The sequence below is a fragment of the Esox lucius genome, chromosome 1, assembly GCF_011004845.1.
Source record: "Esox lucius isolate fEsoLuc1 chromosome 1, fEsoLuc1.pri, whole genome shotgun sequence".
NCBI lineage: Eukaryota > Metazoa > Chordata > Actinopteri > Esociformes > Esocidae > Esox > Esox lucius.
Window position 1 is genome coordinate 27,154,229 of NC_047569.1, and position 18,300 is coordinate 27,172,528.

The 18,300-nt window shown below is 43.5% G+C and overlaps 2 protein-coding genes across 7 annotated transcripts; one reads left to right on the forward strand and one right to left on the reverse strand.

Annotated features, from left to right (window-relative positions):
• The first annotated feature begins 193 nt into the window (after positions 1–193).
• Positions 194–7,424, forward strand: scarf1 (scavenger receptor class F, member 1). Of its 2 annotated transcripts, XM_010867827.5 has the most exons (14): positions 194–280; positions 466–586; positions 1,010–1,071; positions 1,194–1,295; positions 1,623–1,890; positions 2,073–2,336; positions 2,677–2,895; positions 3,055–3,183; positions 3,267–3,373; positions 3,633–3,741; positions 3,840–3,964; positions 4,117–4,254; positions 4,337–4,526; positions 4,618–7,424. In XM_010867827.5, exons 2-14 carry the CDS (start codon positions 486–488, stop codon positions 5,666–5,668), a joined length of 2,865 nt encoding a protein of 954 aa, XP_010866129.1. In that variant the 5' UTR covers positions 194–280; positions 466–485; the 3' UTR covers positions 5,669–7,424. The 2 variants fall into 2 exon arrangements, with proteins under 2 accessions (XP_010866129.1, XP_010866203.1); XM_010867901.5 differs by having other exon boundaries at positions 232–586; positions 4,633–7,423.
• A 3,735-nt stretch (positions 7,425–11,159) lies between these two features.
• On the reverse strand, positions 11,160–15,444 carry vtna (vitronectin a). Of its 5 annotated transcripts, none has more exons than XM_034297350.1 (9): positions 15,301–15,443; positions 15,003–15,122; positions 14,305–14,697; positions 13,893–14,032; positions 13,585–13,741; positions 13,173–13,325; positions 12,587–12,930; positions 12,187–12,553; positions 11,160–12,061 (listed from the first exon to the last, which is right to left on the reverse strand). In XM_034297350.1, exons 1-9 carry the CDS (start codon positions 15,353–15,355, stop codon positions 11,937–11,939), a joined length of 1,854 nt encoding a protein of 617 aa, XP_034153241.1. In that variant the 5' UTR covers positions 15,356–15,443; the 3' UTR covers positions 11,160–11,936. The 5 variants fall into 5 exon arrangements, with proteins under 5 accessions (XP_034153241.1, XP_034153253.1, XP_034153276.1 ...); XM_034297362.1 differs by having other exon boundaries at positions 12,187–12,520; positions 12,554–12,930; XM_034297385.1 differs by having other exon boundaries at positions 12,187–12,504; positions 12,538–12,930.
• Between the last annotated feature and the right edge of the window lie 2,856 nt (positions 15,445–18,300).

An 18,300-nucleotide genomic window follows, 5' to 3' on the forward strand; every position in this document is an offset into this window, starting at 1 on the left:
CTAGTAAGGATAGTTTGGCGAGCTACTAGGGAAGAAAACTCACACATACACACTTCAAAATATTAAATTAAGACTCAAACATATCTCCCCTTAAATAAGTCACATCTTCCCAGAATCTGTAATACGTCGTGTCTATGCTGAGGCCAATTGAATGGCAGGAAGTGGCTTTAACTTCCCCAGGAAAGAGGTACAGGAAAAGGACGGGTTTGGACCGGTCAACTCAGGCTTCACCGCCCGACTAACGACTGAAGAGAGCTGGGCCTGAGGAGAAAGAGAGTGGGTAAGAGAAGTGTTTTCCATTGGCCCGCAGAGGAGCGATGTGCTAGGGAAATACAAAGGTAGAGAGGGGAGTGTGAAAGTGGCTGGGGAGAAGGATTGATAGAGGGGTCTTCTGCTGGACTTGGGTAGAGAAAAGAAAAGCATTTCAGTCGCATGCTGGTCTAAGACCTATTGTGGACCGCTTAGGACCTGGTTGCTGGTTGGACATGGGCCTTTTTCTGACTGGTCTAGGACTACTGCTGTGCTGTTCCGTCTCCTCCTCTCACAGACTGACCCCCTCAGGGAAAAACGTCTGCCAGGACCTCAGGTGATGACTACATTCTACCCACTCACTCTCGCTTTCTTTTTTTTGTTGCTTTTTCCATCAAGTTTTTAATCCGGGTGGTTCAAATCCTGAATTCTGTGGCATAGAACTTTTTTGTAATCAGGACATTGGGGGACTTCTAATATATTGCCAATATACCACAGCTACGTTTTATGTCCATTAAAGCTGCTCTTAGTGGTGGTATATTGGGCATATACCATACCCGCTTGTTCCACGCTGCTTATAAACTGGTTATACACTGTTATACGAGCTGTACACTCACTACTTTACATTGTAGCAAAGTGTCATTTCTTCAGTGTTGTCACATGAAAAGATATAATCAAATATTTACATAAATGTGAGGGGTGTACTCACTTTTGTGAGTTTGTAATGAATCACGATGTGTCTTCTGTAAACCTCAACCAGGGATCCCTCCACACTGGTCTGTTGTACTGGATGGAGACGGCAGGGCGAGGAGTGTACGATACGTGAGTACGACTGGACTGACTTGGGATAACGGCTGGCCCGGGCGCACCAGAACAGGCCATTTGTCTTTCTCAGGTCGTGTGGTTTATAATTCATCAGTGTGTCTTCTGGGTTTGCCCTCCAGCTGTGTGTGATGGAGAACGGACCTGCCAGCTGGATGAGGTGTGTGTGTACCCAGGTGTCTGTCGCTGTCGTCCTGGCTATTATGGAGCCCACTGTAAGACGCGTAAGTCACATGGGTCACAGTGGTGGCCCCAGGAGGTACACAGCCTATCAACAGGGGCTGCCTGAGAACACTCATTACACCATTGACTTACTCGTCAAATTAACATGTGGGGGTACTTAAGGGGTACTCGGAGTAAGGCAAGATTTTGTTGGTGGTAGAGTAACTGAAAAAAAGCTGGGAAACACTGACATAAGAGATACATTATGTGGGAGTCACATAGGCCAACGATAACAAGTGTTAATGCAGCACAGGTTGTAACAGTTGGTATTGAATGAAAGGGTCCATAACACAGGAACACTAGTAAAGCTGTCTGTCTTCATTCTTAAGGCTGTCCTCCAGAGTTCTGGGCCCCAGACTGTCGTGAGCTCTGCAAGTGTCACCCTCACGGGCGCTGCGACCCTGTGACAGGCAAGTGCACATGCTTACCCAACCGCTGGGGGCCGCTCTGTGAGAATGCCTGCCAGTGTGGCCTCCATGGGCACTGCCACGCCTCGGATGGCAACTGCACCTGCGACGAAGGCTGGTGGACCCCCACCTGCGCCAAGCAATGCCAGTGCTACCCGGGCACCTCCACCTGTGACCCACTGACCGGCAGGTGAAATAGAATGGCATCACTCACAACTGGAGTCAATAGTTAGCTAACAGTTAAAGTACCTGATACGGATGTACCAATCTTCTAATTAAAAGGACTGTGTCACACGCGGTTATCTTTTAAACTGCAGCTGCGTCATGAAATGCTACATTTGGTATGTTTGGTTAAAAAGCAATGGTTTGCAGGTGTCATTGTTCCATGGGGTACTGGGGTCCGAGGTGCAACCGGCGCTGTAGCTGCTTTGTATCGCCGTGCCAACAGAAGACAGGGGTGTGCGAGTGCCAGAACGGTTGGTGGGGTCCAATGTGTGACCGGCGCTGTAACTGTAACCTGTCGCACAGCCAGTGTGACCCGGCCAGCGGGGATTGTCTCTGTCATCCCGGCTACAAGGGAAAGTTCTGCAACGACCCCTGTGGACCAGGGGAGCATGGCAGTGGCTGCAGACTAAGGTACTGTATGGATGCTGCCTTGTTACAGCAGTGGCTGCAGACTAAGGTACTGTATGGATACTGCCTTGTTACAGCAGTGGCTGCAGACTGAGGTACTGTATGGATACTGCCTTGTCACGGCAGTGGCTGCAGACTGAGGTACTGTAGGGATACTGCCTTGTCATTGCAGTGGCTGCAGACTGAGGTACTGTAGGGATACTGCCTTGTCATTGCAGTGGCTGCAGACTGAGGTACTATAGGGATACTGCCTTGTCATTGCAGTGGCTGCAGACTGAGGTACTGTATGTTTATTTCGTTTGACTCTTTGGTATTTTTGTCTTTCTTGGTTTCTGCTGTGTAGCTGTGGTCACTGTAAAGGAGGCCAGTCGTGCTCTGCTGTCGATGGTGTTTGTTTGGCCTGCGAGCCGGGGTGGAACGGCACACGTTGTGACCAGCCGTGCCCGCATGGTTACCATGGAGACCACTGCCAGGAGGCATGCCCACGCTGCCGAAATAGTGAACCGTGTGACCCAAGGACAGGGGTGTGTTCACACTGTGAACCAGGCTGGACTGGACCCAGGTGTGTGTGCGTTTAGGTGTTAGATAAATATGTAAGCTACCATGGAAATTTATGAGACCTTTTGCCGTAATGTCACTGTTGTACCACAGCTACCCAAAGAAGGCAATCCTGTGTCAATGATTGTGATGAGGTTCAGGCATTCACTGTGTCTGTCTGCAGGTGTGACGAGCCATGCTCCAACAGGACATTTGGGGACGGCTGCCGCTTCCTGTGCAATCCCTGTTTCCATGGCCACTGTGATCACATGACAGGAAGTTGTGTCTGTGGGCCTGGGTTCCAGGGAGAAAGGTGAAATTGCCAATATAGTTTCTCCAATATAGTCTGTTTCTGTTTGAATGTGACTAACAGTTTGCTGTGTGTTGGCTCCACAGCTGTAACAGCACCTGTCCAGATCATCTGTATGGCTTTAACTGTACCTCTATCTGTGACTGTGGAGAGGGTGTGTCCTGCCATCCAGCAACTGGGGACTGTCCTTTCAGTATGCATACCGCTTATTCTATAACAAGGCTACTTAGTTAAATGTGTGTAATAGCTAATGATCCATCCTAAGGACATACTTTTATCCCAAGACTGAGTGTGTCTGTGCTTTTGTGTGTTTCTGACTTAACTATATAACGGGGACTAAAATATCCCCAAACTGTGGTCAAGGTTTAGGGTTAGGTTTAGTAATAATTAAGAAATGTTTTTTCAGGGCAAACTACTTTGTTTAGCTAAACGTGTGTCTGTGTGTGATTTAGGTGGTCACAGGGCTCTGATTGCTGGTCTCCTGTTCCCTCTCCTGTTGGCCTTGCTGTGTCTGCTATGTTGCTGCTGCTGCTGTGGGGGACCAACTGATGGCAAAGACAGGTGTGTGTGTGTGTGTGTGTGTGTCTGTCTGTGTGTGTTTCTGTGAGTGTGTGCGTGCGCGCATTCCCCTGACCTCTGACCTTGCTGTGACCCTGCAGGGTAGCGGTGGGTGATGGGGGAACCTCTGTCCGTGTGAAGCATCATGTGTACAACGTCATGGCCAACGTGAGCTCTGCTGTACCGTGTTTCTCTGTCTGGTCGTCTGGGCTGCCCAGAGTCACAGGTCACTGTCACATTGCTCTAGACATCCTATCTGTTGGTCTTGGTCCTTTCTACCATCTCTCTCTCTTTCGCCGGTCTGTTGGTCTGTCTGTGGGTCTTTGTAAGGAAGAAACCCAGTGGTTACAGTAATACCGACCACCTCTCGCTCTCCAGTGTCCCACCATGACCCTGAGCTGACATTCAACCACAGCTTCATAGAGCCTCCCTCCTCAGGCTGGGTCACGGACGGGTCCTCCTTTGACAGTGATGAGGAGACTGGGGAGGCCCTTTACTGCGTCCCCCCCAGAGAAGGTAATAATTCTGTGTGTGTGTGAATACCTGCTGGACCCTTTGTTCTTGGTAACTCCCTCCTGTTCTCCTCTTCCTCCATTAGACATCCCAGCGGTGGCGGGCGGGGAGTTTCAGGAGTTCCAGCATGAGATGACTTCTAAGTGTAACATCTTCCCCGACCCGTCGTCCTTCAGCGTCAGCGGAGAGGACATTTCCCTCCCATTCGGAATCCCCCGCACGTCCAGCATCGCCAAGTCAAAACGCCCCTCTGTCTCCTTCGCCGAGGGCACCAAGTAAAAAAACATCACAACAAATTTGACGGTTTAAATGTGAGATGATGGTTGGGCTTTACTATGGCTGGTAGACAAATTCATTTCCTTTTGGGAAATCTCATCCTAGGTTCAGCCCCAAGGAGCGCTGTGGCTCCAACCACGACCTGACACCCGGAGCCCCCCGCCCCAAACCGAAGTCCCCCTGGGGTGTCCTGGCGCTGTCGGCACTCCAGGCTCAAGGAGGCAAGACCTTGGAGGGGGACGTAGCAGCCGAGACTAAGGGTGAGGTAGATGAAGCTGGACGTGGGACTGGACCTTTGGATGAGCCAGGATCCAGTAATGAAGCGGGGGACCCGGAGGCGGACCGGTTCACCGTCACTCCTTCCAGAGCCGTGTCCGGCCTGCCGTCTGGAGCAGCGCTGGGGCGGAGACGCACCTTGTCCAATGCAGCTTTTACCAGGAAGGGTAGCCAGACGACCGACTCCTCTACTGACGCCCAGCTGGCAGAGCTGAATAACGGTGTGGATAAGGTCACCACGGTGTACGTGACAGTGGGGAAGGCAGGCGTGGGCCGGCCCGTGTCTAAACTGGAGTCCCCCACCTCGGAGGGCCCGGTCCAGGCTATATTACGTCGTCTCGGTAGCCTCCAGAGACACAAGGACCAGGAGGTGGGGACCAAACTAAAAGGGAAGAGCCTGGGAGCAGAGGGGATCACCAAGCCCCCCAGGAGGAAGCTGGGGGTCCGGGCCAGCGTGTGGGAGCAGAGGTCCCCGGAGGTGGGGAGTCAAGCGGATGAGGGCGTAGCGATGAGGAAACCCAGTAGGAGGAAGCAGCACACTCCCCACAGCTCCCCAGCTGACATGGGAAACACTGACGCTGGCACTGACACTCATCCACCACCAGAAGGCGCCACTGCCACCGCTACGCCTAGAAGGCCCCTGTCCTCCATTTTGATGAGTGTGCCGGAAGTCGATGGTTCAGAGGTGAGGGGTGAGGATGGCAAACCCAGCATGCAGACTGAGAATGGATATCTGTTGGTCGGACCCCCTGGAGTTTTAACGGATTCTGTGAGTCTCAGTGAAGTCATAACCAATAAAGGAGTGGTGACCAGTGAGGGTGATGAACCTAACCTATATGAGAACGTGCAGATTATGCATTCCTAACTTCAAAATTCAAAAAGGTATTCGGTTTCCACCCACCATGCATCCATGTCCTACGTGGTTTTGGGGTAAGAAGGCATGTAGGAGAAGAACCTTCCGGACCCCTGCCAACCCAGTCACCCCTGATCAGCTGGCAGGCAGAGGGCAGACGGGCAGTACAGGTCAATGGACCAAACTTCTCTCTCTCCGTCTGTGGCCCTCAGCAACTGGCCATCGGTTCCATAGAGACTAATAAGACTGTGTACACACCACGTCCACCAACACACTTCAAAATGATCAATGAAATGGCTGCAGTGTGCTAGACTAAAACTCTGTGTATCTCCCAGCATCTAGATATATTATACTTAACTGTAAATGTGTATATCAATTGTAAATGTGTATATATATCATACTGTATATCAACCCCTCATATCTCATTATCTTATATTACTGCTCATCACTCACGTGTGTATAGTTGTATGTAAGCCCTTAATTGTTGCGTATTCAGTGTTATCTAACACTGGCAGCACTGTTACACAGAGTATATATTAATGGTTGAATAACACTCATTCTAAATATGGTTCTAATTCTTTCTCAAATGACAGTTGGCTTGTGTAGCTACACTAGTAAGTACTGAAGGAGACATTTGAAGACTAGCCCAACTGTCCTTTAGTTAACAATTGCTCCTGAAATTAACTAGTAAATGTTACACTATTGAAAATATCAACAATACAATTTTAACATTTAATTTCCCAATACTATTATTTCTCCTTATATGTTAAGGATCTGGATCCCATTTAGTTAATTTAATAGGTCCAGTTTCCATGTGGTGTCAAAACAGGATGACAATGCATGCAGTCAATATGGTAAGAGCTAAATGTAACATGTACAGAACACACTGTATATCGTACAACAAAGCGATTGTATTGAAAATACCTCAAGGGGTTGTATTGACATTGTGACAACTAAACAAAAAATAATAATTCTGTCTGTCTTCGTTGTTTAGTTAAATGTTGCTGTCATCTCTAGCTGTTTGGAGGTGCCAGACTGAACCACCCTGGCAGCACTAGGCACATTTTTACAGATCATCACTTGTCTGTGATAGTGACACAGAGTGCCTACTAAATGACACCCTATTCCCTTATCGAAGTGCACTACAAAGGGAATAGGGATCTATTGAGGACACTGAGTGAAATAAAACAAGGAAAGCAAGGAAACTGAAGACAGGAAATGGATTATGACATTGTTATTGCATGCCTGGCTGAATATGTGCCATGCATATTTGACAACACAGGCCGCTCCTGTCACGGAGATACAGGTAGATCCAATATTGGTGACCACTCCCATCTGCTACATTCACCACTGACAGATACATTGTGATCACTTGATCCCCTTTAATCTAATTCACAAATGTTTCCAACAGTGGTGAATAAACCAGTCAATCAGGCTTATGATGAAGCTCGGGACTGCAGGCACTGTCAACACGGAGTGGAATTTAGTTGTCTTGTGAATGTAGTGCAGTGTCTCATGAGACAACACATCCCGTATCCATTCACACTGCAACACCTGCTGGGCCAATGCTGCTGTGGTTGTTAGTCTTCTATGCCTGTCATTCACTAGGTGATAGTAGAGTCTCCGTATCACATAGTCCATCCAACTTTAGTGCTGGAGTTGCAGGGAAATAGACTCCAGAAACGAGTCCTTGGTTATTTTTATTCTCACAAATCTTTTTGTGATCGTTGTAAGAAACATGTGGAAGCCCATTCCTGCCGTGTGTGTGTGTGTGTGTGTGTGTGTGTGTGCGTGTGTGCGTGTGTGCGTGTGTGCGTGTGTGCGTGTGTGCGTGTGTGCGTGTGTGCGTGCGTGCGTGCGTGCGTGCGTGCGTGCGTGCGTGCGTGCGTGCGTGCGTGCGTGCGTGCGCGTGCGTGTGTGGCTGCGAGCGAGAACGAGCGACAGACAGAAAATAGCTGATCAAAAATGTTGAGCTGATGTTGTTTGTCAATAATGGACTGGAGTTTTGATGATTAATACATAAATTTTTTTTATTGAATAACAACTTATTCTTCAAGTACATAACTAGAAATTCCTCAAGAGCAGCAATCGTGTCCCATGAGAAGTAAAAATATGATCGCTGTTAGCTTCAAAACATGGTTAATACAACCCTGTTTCCAAAAAAGTTGGGACGCTGTGTAAAATGTAAAGAAAAACTGAATGCAATGATGTACAAATCATTTAAACCCTATATTCCACAGACAATAGTACAGAAACAACATATCAAATGTTGAAACTGAGAAACGTTATTGTTTATTGAAAAATATATGCCCACTTTGAATTTGATGCCAGCAACACATTTAAAAAAAGCTGTAATAGGGGCAACAAAAGACAGGAAAAGACCTGGTGGAACATCTCACAACTAATGAGGTTAATTGGCAAGAGGTGAGTAACATCATCGGGTATAAAAAGAGCACCCAAGAGAGGATGAGGAGGTAAACATGGGGAGGGGTTCCCCACTCTGTGAAATACTGCTCAGGGCAAATAGTGCAATAGTGCAACGTCTCTCAACATGCAATTGCAAAGACTTTGGGGATCTCATAATCTACAGTGCTTATTATCATTAAAAGATTCAGAGAATCCAGAGAAATCTCTGTATGCATTGGGGGGTACCAAATCAGCCAGGTGTCTGGAGGTCCCCCAAGAAAAACAATCAAAAATATTTAAAATATTTTTAAGACACTTAACCATCACTATTTACACAATCTGATATCACTGTGTTGGTATTGTTCCTAAAACATCATAATGAATTTTCTCCAGGACCATCATTGCAACTGTAGTTAATTGGTTACCCCAGTCCAAAGACAGAATATTCCCCTGCCCCCTACCCTTTGACCTAACCCTAACCTCAGGGACACCTGTGCCTAAACCTAACCTTAGTGGTACATGTGCCTAAACCTAACCTTAGTGGTACCTGTGCCTAAACTTAACCTTAGTGGTACCTGTGCCAACATTAATTATGATGTTGTCGGAAACAACACCAACATGGCAATATCAGATCAGTCATCAATATTTGCTCCTTTCTTCACTCACCACCATGTCACCTGCTCTCCCTGCCCTGTTGGCATCCTCATACCCTCTCTCTCTCTCTCTTTACTCTGAACACACCCGAGTGAACATGAAAGAAATATCAGTAAACAAGTTTCTTGCCATGATGTTCAGGAATGGGTTACTAACCATTTCTAATTTAAATGGCAATGATTATTATATAAATAAATATTTATATAATTATCGCCTTTTGTGCTACTGCATACTTCTATCATCTGATCTGGTTGTCATTTTCTCACTGCTCTCAACTTTTCTTTTCTGAGGCTGCCCAAAAAACTGATGAATGTCACTGCCACCCTTCCTCTTGTTCATGATGACACTCACTGTGAATGAAAGCTGACTAATAAAACTGCTTGCACATTGATGCAATGATTATCTCACAAAGGGACTGACGGGTTCATCCTAGCATTGGAATGCGAGGATTGAGATACCGGGGTGTTGAAGTTCATGTACAGTCCCCCTGGAGACAGCTGAGCTGGAGAATTGTAACAATCTGACTGTTTTAATTTCATTGCATTTTGTATTTTTATTTTCACTGTAAAGCACATTGAATTGCTTCTATGTATGAATTGTGCTATGTATAAATAAACGTGCTTGCTTTAATCAAACAAACACTATTCATGCTATTTAAGCAATACAGCTATACACTATACTATACGAATATGCAATCAATGAAAACGACTACTGTCTGCACAAATAACACATTCAGAGCAACATAAATGACTGACACTTTACTCAGACTTGTCGTGGGATTTCTGACATTTCTGACAAAATCATTAACGTAAGACATTAACGTTAGTATACGCACATGAGCAAATAAAAAGCAGATAAAAAGATCCAATATTCCAGGATAAGCGGAAGAAGATGGATGGATGGATATTCCAGTTTGTTTTAAATTTAAAGCATCATGGTAACCCTTTTCAAATAACCTGTAAGAGCCAGAAGTACTCATGATAAATGGGGGCAAAAATAAAAGTGTTGCGTTCATAATTTTGTTCAGTGTAACTAAGTTAAGTTAGTTGCCTGAAGTCAAAAACATGGTCGGCGTTGTATTACCCATTGGTGATGCAGTCAAATATTATTATACAAATAAACGTTATACTTACATTTCAGGAAAAACGTGTCCTAGCTACCTATAGACTCAAATCTACCAGGCTCTAGTCCGGAATATTGCATAAGTCCCACCAAGCGAGCCCTCTTACTGAAACCACGCACACGAGAACATGTCGACTGAAGGAAAATGTGTCTCAAAAATATGTAAACTTCTGATCCGTAAATAAACTTAAGATTTGTAAATGTAAGTCAACACTTGTAAATGTTAAACAACTGTTGTAATTGTTTTACAGATTTGTGTTTTATTTGTTACATTTGTTTTTACATGATTACATATTTACAGATCTTTTTATTTTCACATATACAAATCAAATTTTTCTTTGTGAGTTGTGATAAATATATGCACAGATTTTCTATATACATTTACGAATATTGAGACACCTAACTCAATACAGAAAGCATACTCCCCAGGTCCCAATCATCTGACTTCTGAACACCTGTATATCCCACTTGATTTTCATTAGCAGCCCATTATTTAGTTCAGTTTATGTCACGCTTTCTTTGTGAGGTATTGTTTGTACTGGTTATTACTTACTAAGCCCGTTTATTGCTGTTCCTGGTTTCCCATGTGGTGAAGTGGATAACTGTCCTCTGGTCTAACAAATCAAAATGTAAAAGTATTTTTGGGGATCATGGACATTGCGTCCTCCGGGCTAAAAAGGAAAGGGACCCTCCAGCTTGTTATCAGTACACAGTTCAATAGCCAACATCAGTGATGGTATGGGGTTGCTTTAGTGCACATGGCATAGTGACTTGCACATCTGTGAAGACACCAATAACTCTGAACAATATATACAGGTTTTGGAGCAACATATGCTGCCATCCAGACAATGTCTTTTTCAGGGAAGGCCTTGCTTATTTCAGCAAATCAATGCCAAATCACATTCTGCAGCTTTATTACAACACCATAGCTCTTTAGAATAAGAGTCCAGGTGCTAAACTGGCCTGCCTGCAGTCCAGATGTGTCACCCATTGAAAACATTTGTCTCATTATGAAATGAAAAATAGGACAAAGGAGACCCCAAATTGTTTAGCAGCTGAAATCCCGTATCAAGAAAAGATTGGGAGTACATTTTGCTTTCAAAACTACAGCAGTTGGTCTCCTCAGTTCCCAAATGCTTACAGAGTATTGTTAAAAGAACAGGCGATTCAACAGTGGGAAACATGCCCATGTCCCAACTTTTAAATAAATGTGTCGCTGGCATCAAATTCAAATGGGTATTTATCCCACCAAAAAAATCTCAGTTTCAACATTTGATATGTTGTCTTTGTACTATTTTCAATAAAATACAGGGATAAAGGATTTGCACATCATTGCATTCTGTTTTTATTTGCATTTTACGCAGAGTCCCTACATTTTGGAAATGGGGTGGTTTATTACATTGTGATCTCACAGATGGTCAGTCCTTACATCCACATGTGAAAGTCCTTGTGTATATATAATTGAAAGGAGTTACATTTCTTCTGCTCCATTCCTCAGCTGTTTGAAAAATAAATCTACAGGGTGTACACTCATTTTTGGAATCCCAAAGTGAACTTTTAAAGGGGTCCAACTACTATCTTACCATTGCCATTGTCTACAATGTCCTGTATGTAGTTCAAATGCATTATGTTGCAACATTGCTCTATGAGTAATCCATTAACTATTTGTATGCTGCATTGGGGAAAGAATGTGGAAATGGATAGAATCTTGTTTCTTTTGATTCTATGTAAAAACAATCATTACAGCAAGGAAAAATAGCACGGTCAAAGTCCATAGAAGAGAGATACACATCAAATAAAAATGAACTTTGCCTATAACCAGGCAGACTGAGGACATGGGAAAGGGGTGGGCCGTCATTGATCTCCAATAAGTGCTGGAAAGACAGAACAAGTTTGACTAACATTGGCAGTGGATTCATTTAAATACCTTCCTACATGTAGATTTAGAACAGTTAGAATGTGTTTAATTGTGAAAGTACTACATGTAAGCATTCCATTTACAAAAAGACATACTCGATTCTTCAAATTATCTATCACCAAATGTATTTATATTAGAATTTTGGATTAGCATAGTTTTGAACATAATTCAGTTGGAAAACTATTTCCTCTCTGCCCCATGGTGTTGGTCAGGGCAGCCCAGCCAGTATTTGCCAATGGACCTGGGATACGGAGGGCGAGCTGTGTCCACTCTTTTAGTCTTCAGATCCACTCTGAAGTATTTATCTGGAATAACAAAAACACAAACAAAAGACACTTGCCAATCAGTGGACAATAACAAATAATCTGAGGGATTTCATGTTGTTTTGTGCCCACTGGGGGTTTTGTGTGTTTTCAGTGTCTGTCCTTACCTCCCTTGAAGAAGTACACACTCTGCACTGGCTGGCGCCTGTTGATAAACTCCCTGTAGGCTCTCCACTTGTTATATGTAGAATCATAGTTGTATCCATCTCTCCTCCTGTCCTGGTCATTCCTCCTGTCCTGGTCATTCCTCCTGTCCTGGTCATTCCTTCTGTCCTGGTCATTCCTTCTGTCCTGGTTATTCCACCTGTCCTGGTCATCCCTCCTCCTGTCTCTCTCCCGATCTTCATCCCGGGTATCTGTCTGAGGCGTGTCCCATCCACCAAACATCTTCTGTCCCAGATCAATTTCCCTCTTTCCAAACGCATGTCCCATAGCCATTCCCTTCTCTCTGAACGCATGTCCCATAGCCATTCCCTTCTCTCTGAACGCTTGTCCCATAGCCATTCCCGACCCGGCACCCCAGTAAGACTGGCGTCTATTTCTGTAGCGGCCCCACTGCTGACCTCGCTGCTGACCTTGCTGTCCATACTGCTGACCTTGCTGTCCATACTGCTGTCCATACTGCTGTCCATACTGCTGACCTTGCTGTCCATACTGCTGTCCATACTGCTGTCCATACTGCTGGTCCCATGGGTGGCGCCTCCCAGTGCTACTATCCCAGATAGGGGGTAAGGGTGGGGGAAGGTGCCTGGGGGTGAGGTAGAGTCTGCCTGCCAAGACAGCATCCACTGGGGCCTTGATGCCCACCCAATCCTTGTTGATGAACCGATGCCCATCGTGGTGATTAGGTACTGGGGAAAAGAACCACACGAGATGTCATTAGATGGCTTACATTGTTACAGTGAGGCTTGCATTTTAAAACTACTGCTTACAAACATTTTATTCAAGTCAACACTATCAGCCTTTACGTCCTCTCTCTTCACCTCTTCAATACGCATTGGATGAGAAGCTCTAAAGGTATCATTCCAGTTCGTTCTGAGAAGGAAGAAATGAGAAAGGACAAGATTTTTGAGAAAGAACTGGAGCCTCTTACTGCCTCTGAAGAGCATGTTGAAGAGTTCCTCCCAGCTGTCATAGTAGATGTCAGTGTAGGCTCTGAACAGAGCTGAGGGTGACCTGGCTGACATCTTGGTACACTCCTCATGAGATGGCTGGTTGAGAAACTCGTACTGATAGTACTGGTCACCTAGGGACAGAATCCACTGGTCATGTGACAGGAAATACAATGGAAACAGTAAGTGAGTCACTTCATTGTTACGATACCATCCCATCAATGTGAATATTGTATGCTATAATTATTTATCTGTATTTTAATTAATGTAAAGGATTCTTTGTACTTCTTACGAGGTACTAAGTGTACTGTACATCATTTTAAATGATCTAAATAATTGAATAACTTATGAATTAGCAACTGCCTAGTGGATTATGAACTTTGTTTTTGTGACCTTTGAAGAAGTAAGCCTTCTCTTTGCCATGGTGTCCAGGGGCAGCAATGGCGAAGGCTGCATCTAAGTCATCCGGGATCTTGTCAAAACCCACGCTAATGTCTCTGGGATAGTCCTTCTCCAGCACACCATCGTCAAACCTCCAGTACTTGTTCCCCTGGATTTGACATTTGAAAAGAAACTGGACTGAGCTGGAGTTTTCTATTTTAGTAAGCTCTGGTTGTTTTTTAAAAACTGCATGATTTTCATTACTTTCTGCAAATGTTTAATGTTATCTCTGTGCTCTATTGCCAGGGTTTTAGTCTCACCTTGAATATATATGTATTTCCCTGGCAGTTCATTCGAGTGAATGCAGCATCTATAGGTCCTCTGATTCCCCAGATGTCCTCAATCAGTTTGGGATAGCCAGGCATCACTGCCTTATCATCAAGCTCAAAGAAATACTGCCCTAGCAGAGGACCCAAAACAAAGGCAACTTACCTCTAAACCGAATTACATTTCAGTTAAAAGAAGTAAAAAGCTCAATCGGAAACAGAACTGTTGGTAGCTGGTATCACTTACTGTGTTATTATGTCAATGATGTTTATCTTTTTTAGGAAACTTCCTTGATATTTGGCCACTCTTTTGAGAGGCAGCTCTCAGGGAAGCATTTCATTGTGTCCTGTGTATATCACGAATAAATGAAACCCCTACTGGTGTTTTCATCAACTCCCTTCTTACCTCTGAAAGCATAGACAGATCCATTTTTCATCTGCATGAGAGAATCCCAGGGCCTGCCACTGCATAACTCTGAATCTGGGTCTACTGGAGTCTTGGGGGTAGCCAATGTAGCCTTGGGGATAGCCACTGGAGCCTTGGGGATACCCACTGGTGGCTGCATGGTTGCCGCTTCTTCTGCAGTTGTGTTCTGGGCTTCTGTTGTGACTGGGGCTGCCTCAGTTACTATTACACTGGTATTCTGTGGGACTACTACTCTTGCCTCATTGGATTGGGTTGGCTGTGACCATTGCCTGCCTGAGGAGACAGATGTTCCATCATCAGTCCAAGGGGTTATTTGTGTAGGGGGAAATGGACCATCATCATCCTCTGCAAATTCGAAGGTGTCCCCACGGGCTGAGGGTAATGTTAAACATCACATTAGATAAATGGCAATTCACTGAATTGAATTGCAACTCATCCTCATTTTGATCAGTCGGTTTTTAATATTATTCATGAGTGATTTCCATTCAGATTTGAGATTAGAAGACTTAGATTTAAACCATGTTTTACAGATGTAAATCCACGATAGCTCAATTCATCTTAAGTCTGAATTGGGCTGTATGATATTTAACATTTGTGAAAGATTAAATCTGTAACTTCTGTAAGAAACAAAAAAAGCTTCATACGTATACATTCAGACATTCACAAGCTCTTCTTACTCGTCATTAGGCAGATCGTCTCGTAGTCCGAGCAGCAGCTCCGGTAGTATCGGCACATGGTGTCACACTGGCACTTCTTCACCGACTCAAAGCCATTCTCACAGCGGTCCATGCACGACTCTGACAATGCACGGTAACAACCATGGAACAGAGACACTTTTGGGAATACTAACACTTCTGGGTGAGTTCCCCAAAAATGCAATCTTTAAAGTTATCTTGCACCTCAGCACAATCTCAGTGTAATGTTCTCAGAAAAGAGAACCATCCATTGTATTTTTGTAATGGTTCATATACGTACCCTCTGCCTCATATGCAATACCGAGCCCAGCAAGCAGTATCCACCATAGCCTCATGCTGCCTCTGTGTAACTGACTGAGTGGATTCAGGGATAGTGTGTACTACTAATCAATCACCCCTGCAATCGCTGCCCTACTTGTGTCATTCACCTCTACAGCTTATTTACTTTTCAACCTTGTTTTGGCTGACGAAATCAGTAAACAGAAAAAAAAAATCAATGGAGAAAAACCAAAACAGAAGTGAAGAAAAAGAGGAGAGAAAGAGGGAAGGATTTCACACCTTGAAGTTAAATAAACCTACAGTAGTTGATTGATTTCAACCAAAACGAAAGCAGTTGGAACCAGTACTGTAAGGCATTGACTAATTATGTTTTGTTCCATTTCATTCTTCCATTAAGTTTAAATGCCTGAGGGTTAAATTGTTTAGTAAAACAAAATTTCTCTTTGTGGTCTTTTTGGATTGGTTGATAAATGAAGCATGTGTTTTTCCAACAGTAAGTTGTTAGTCAAGGGAACATGACCTCACTCACTGATTCAACTAACTACCTGGTTTGGCGATCAGTGTGAAAAGAAGCAGAATGTCTTGGTGCAACATGTCCTGCCAGAAAAATTTTGCAATTGTTTTGTTACAGAGCCTGTTGCAGGTTTCACATAGTTGCAGATTACAAAATGATAATAAATACATATATTTTCTGGGGTGGGGGCAAATTTTGTAACTTCAAATAGAAAATGTAACGTTTTTCATAACACTATTAATACTCACAGATGTCATAATGTTTAAACATTTAAATTGCCCCTATACCTCACCTCTCTTCAACATCTGATATTACATTAACAACCTGTGGTCTTAGATACCGTATCTGGCCCAATCTTACACTGATTACTCCTAAATTACACTCTTCTTTCCCTTACGGAAAATAAATGTATTTTAAATATATTTTTTAATAAATTTGGAAAACATATTCCTGAATACATTTGGTAACTACACTCACCTAAAGGATTATTAGGAACACCATACTAATACTGTGTTTGACCCCCTTTCGCCTTCAGAACTGCCTTAATTCTACGTGGCATTGATTCAACAGGGTGCTGAAAGCATTCTTTAGAAATGTTGGCCCATATTTATAGGATAGCATCTTGCAGTTGATGGAGATTTGTGGGATGCACATCCAGGGCACAAAGCTCCCATTCCACCACATCCCAAAGATGCTCTATTGGGTTGAGATCTGGTGACTGTGGGGGCCATTTCAGTACAGTGAACTCATTGTTGTTTTCAAGAAACCAATTTGAAATGATTCAAGCTTTGTGACATGGTGCATTATCCTGCTGGAGAATGGGTACATGGTGGTCATAAAGGGATGGACATGGTCAGAATCAATGCTCAGGTAGGCCGTGGCATTTAAACGATGCCCAATTGGCACTAAGGGGCCTAAAGTGTGCCAAGAAAAAGTCCCCCACACCATTACACTACCACCACCAGCCTGCACAGTGGTAACAAGGCATAATGGATCCATGTTCTCATTCTGCCAAATTCTGACTCTACCATCTGAATGTCTCAACAGAAATCGAGACTCATCAGACCAGGCAACATTCTTCCAGTCTTCAACTGTCCAATTTTGGTGAGCTTGTGCAAATTGTAGCCTCTTTTTCCTATTTGTAGTGGAGATGAGTGGTACCCGGTGGGGTCTTCTGCTGTTGTAGCCCATCCGCCTTAAGGTTGTGTGTGTTGTGGCTTCACAAATGCTTTGCTGCATACCTTGGTTGTAACAAGTGGTTATTTCAGTCAAAGTTGCTCTTCTATCAGCTTGAATCAGTCGGCCCAGTCTCCTCTGACCTCTAGCATCAACAAGGCATTTTTCGCCCACAGGACTGCCACATACTGGATGTTTTTCCCTTTTCACACCATTCTTTGTAAACCCTAGAAATGGTTGTGTGTGAAAATCCCAGTAACTGAGCAGATTGTGAAATACTCAGAGCGGCCCGTCTGGCACCAACAACCATGCCATGTTCAAAATTGGAGTTCAGGAGATGGTCTTGACCAGGACCACACCCCTTAATGCATTGAAGCAACTGCCATGTGATTGGTTGATTAGATAATTGCATTAATGAGAAATTGAACAGGTGTTCCTAATAATCCTTTAGGTGAGTCTATATGTCAAAATGCTTGAAATTGGCCACTTAAATATATTTATAAAAATGTATTTAATGCATTTTTAAAATGCATATCTAAATATATTGCAGCATCAGCCAGGCAGTGGTTCGAAAACTGAAACCTTATGTTCCACAGTCAGGAGCACTAACTACTACTCCAAACCAGATTATTTCATTGGAATTGGCAAGTAGTTGTCTTACCAAGTTTGTCTTAGTATGTTAGATTATATTTGTGACTGTAAGAGGAAATGTATTTTGGTAATGTACACATCTATAAAATATAGATATAACCAATACATCGATAATTACATTTAATCTTTTTACTTTCACAGAATCTGAATAATGCATTTTAATATGGGCTTCAAAATACATTTTGTAATGTATTTTCTATAATACATTACAATTGTAATGAGAGCATTGTTGACGGTGAAATACACTTGGACAAAACTGAAATGTATTTATACATTTTCAAATACATTTCAGAGTAAAAGGTGAAATACATTTTTATACCTGAAATGTATTTTGAATTAAGTTAAATGTATTCGACATATATTCACCATATATTCTACATAAATTTTGCATCACAAAAGTATATTTATATTCCATATGGGTTTGGCCGTCTTTTGTTTTAGTTCTCTGCCCCGATTAACTTGTGTGAATTGTAACTTGTCTTTTTATGTATAAAACTTAGTTTTGTGGTTATTTCCGTTCCATATAGTGTTGCAATTGTCATTATTGAAAATGTGAAAAGGTTCCTGGATTACTTTCAGGGAGAATAATCATCAAACCTCAAATTGTAAAATAATTAACTAGTCTTAAGATCCTGTTCAACATGGTTACCATGTTTTGTT

What these genes read in the sequence shown, in the direction of transcription:
- scarf1 (XM_010867827.5), top strand. Translation starts at nt 486, where the DNA reads ATGGGCCTTTTTCTGACTGGTCTAGGACTACTGCTGTGCTGTTCCGTC. An exon ending in AACTGGGGACTGTCCTTTCA is followed by an intron (nt 3,374 to 3,632) that starts GTATGCATACCG and finishes TGTGTGATTTAG; the next exon opens with GTGGTCACAGGGCTCTGATT. An exon ending in CCAACTGATGGCAAAGACAG is followed by an intron (nt 3,742 to 3,839) that starts GTGTGTGTGTGT and finishes GTGACCCTGCAG; the next exon opens with GGTAGCGGTGGGTGATGGGG.
- vtna (XM_010867248.3), bottom strand. Translation starts at nt 15,355, where the DNA reads ATGAGGCTATGGTGGATACTGCTTGCTGGGCTCGGTATTGCATATGAG. An exon ending in ATCTGTCTATGCTTTCAGAG is followed by an intron (nt 14,033 to 14,304) that starts GTAAGAAGGGAG and finishes GTCCTCTGCTAG; the next exon opens with GGCAGTATTTCTTTGAGCTT. An exon ending in GAAGGCTTACTTCTTCAAAG is followed by an intron (nt 13,326 to 13,584) that starts GTCACAAAAACA and finishes TTCTGTCCCTAG; the next exon opens with GTGACCAGTACTATCAGTAC.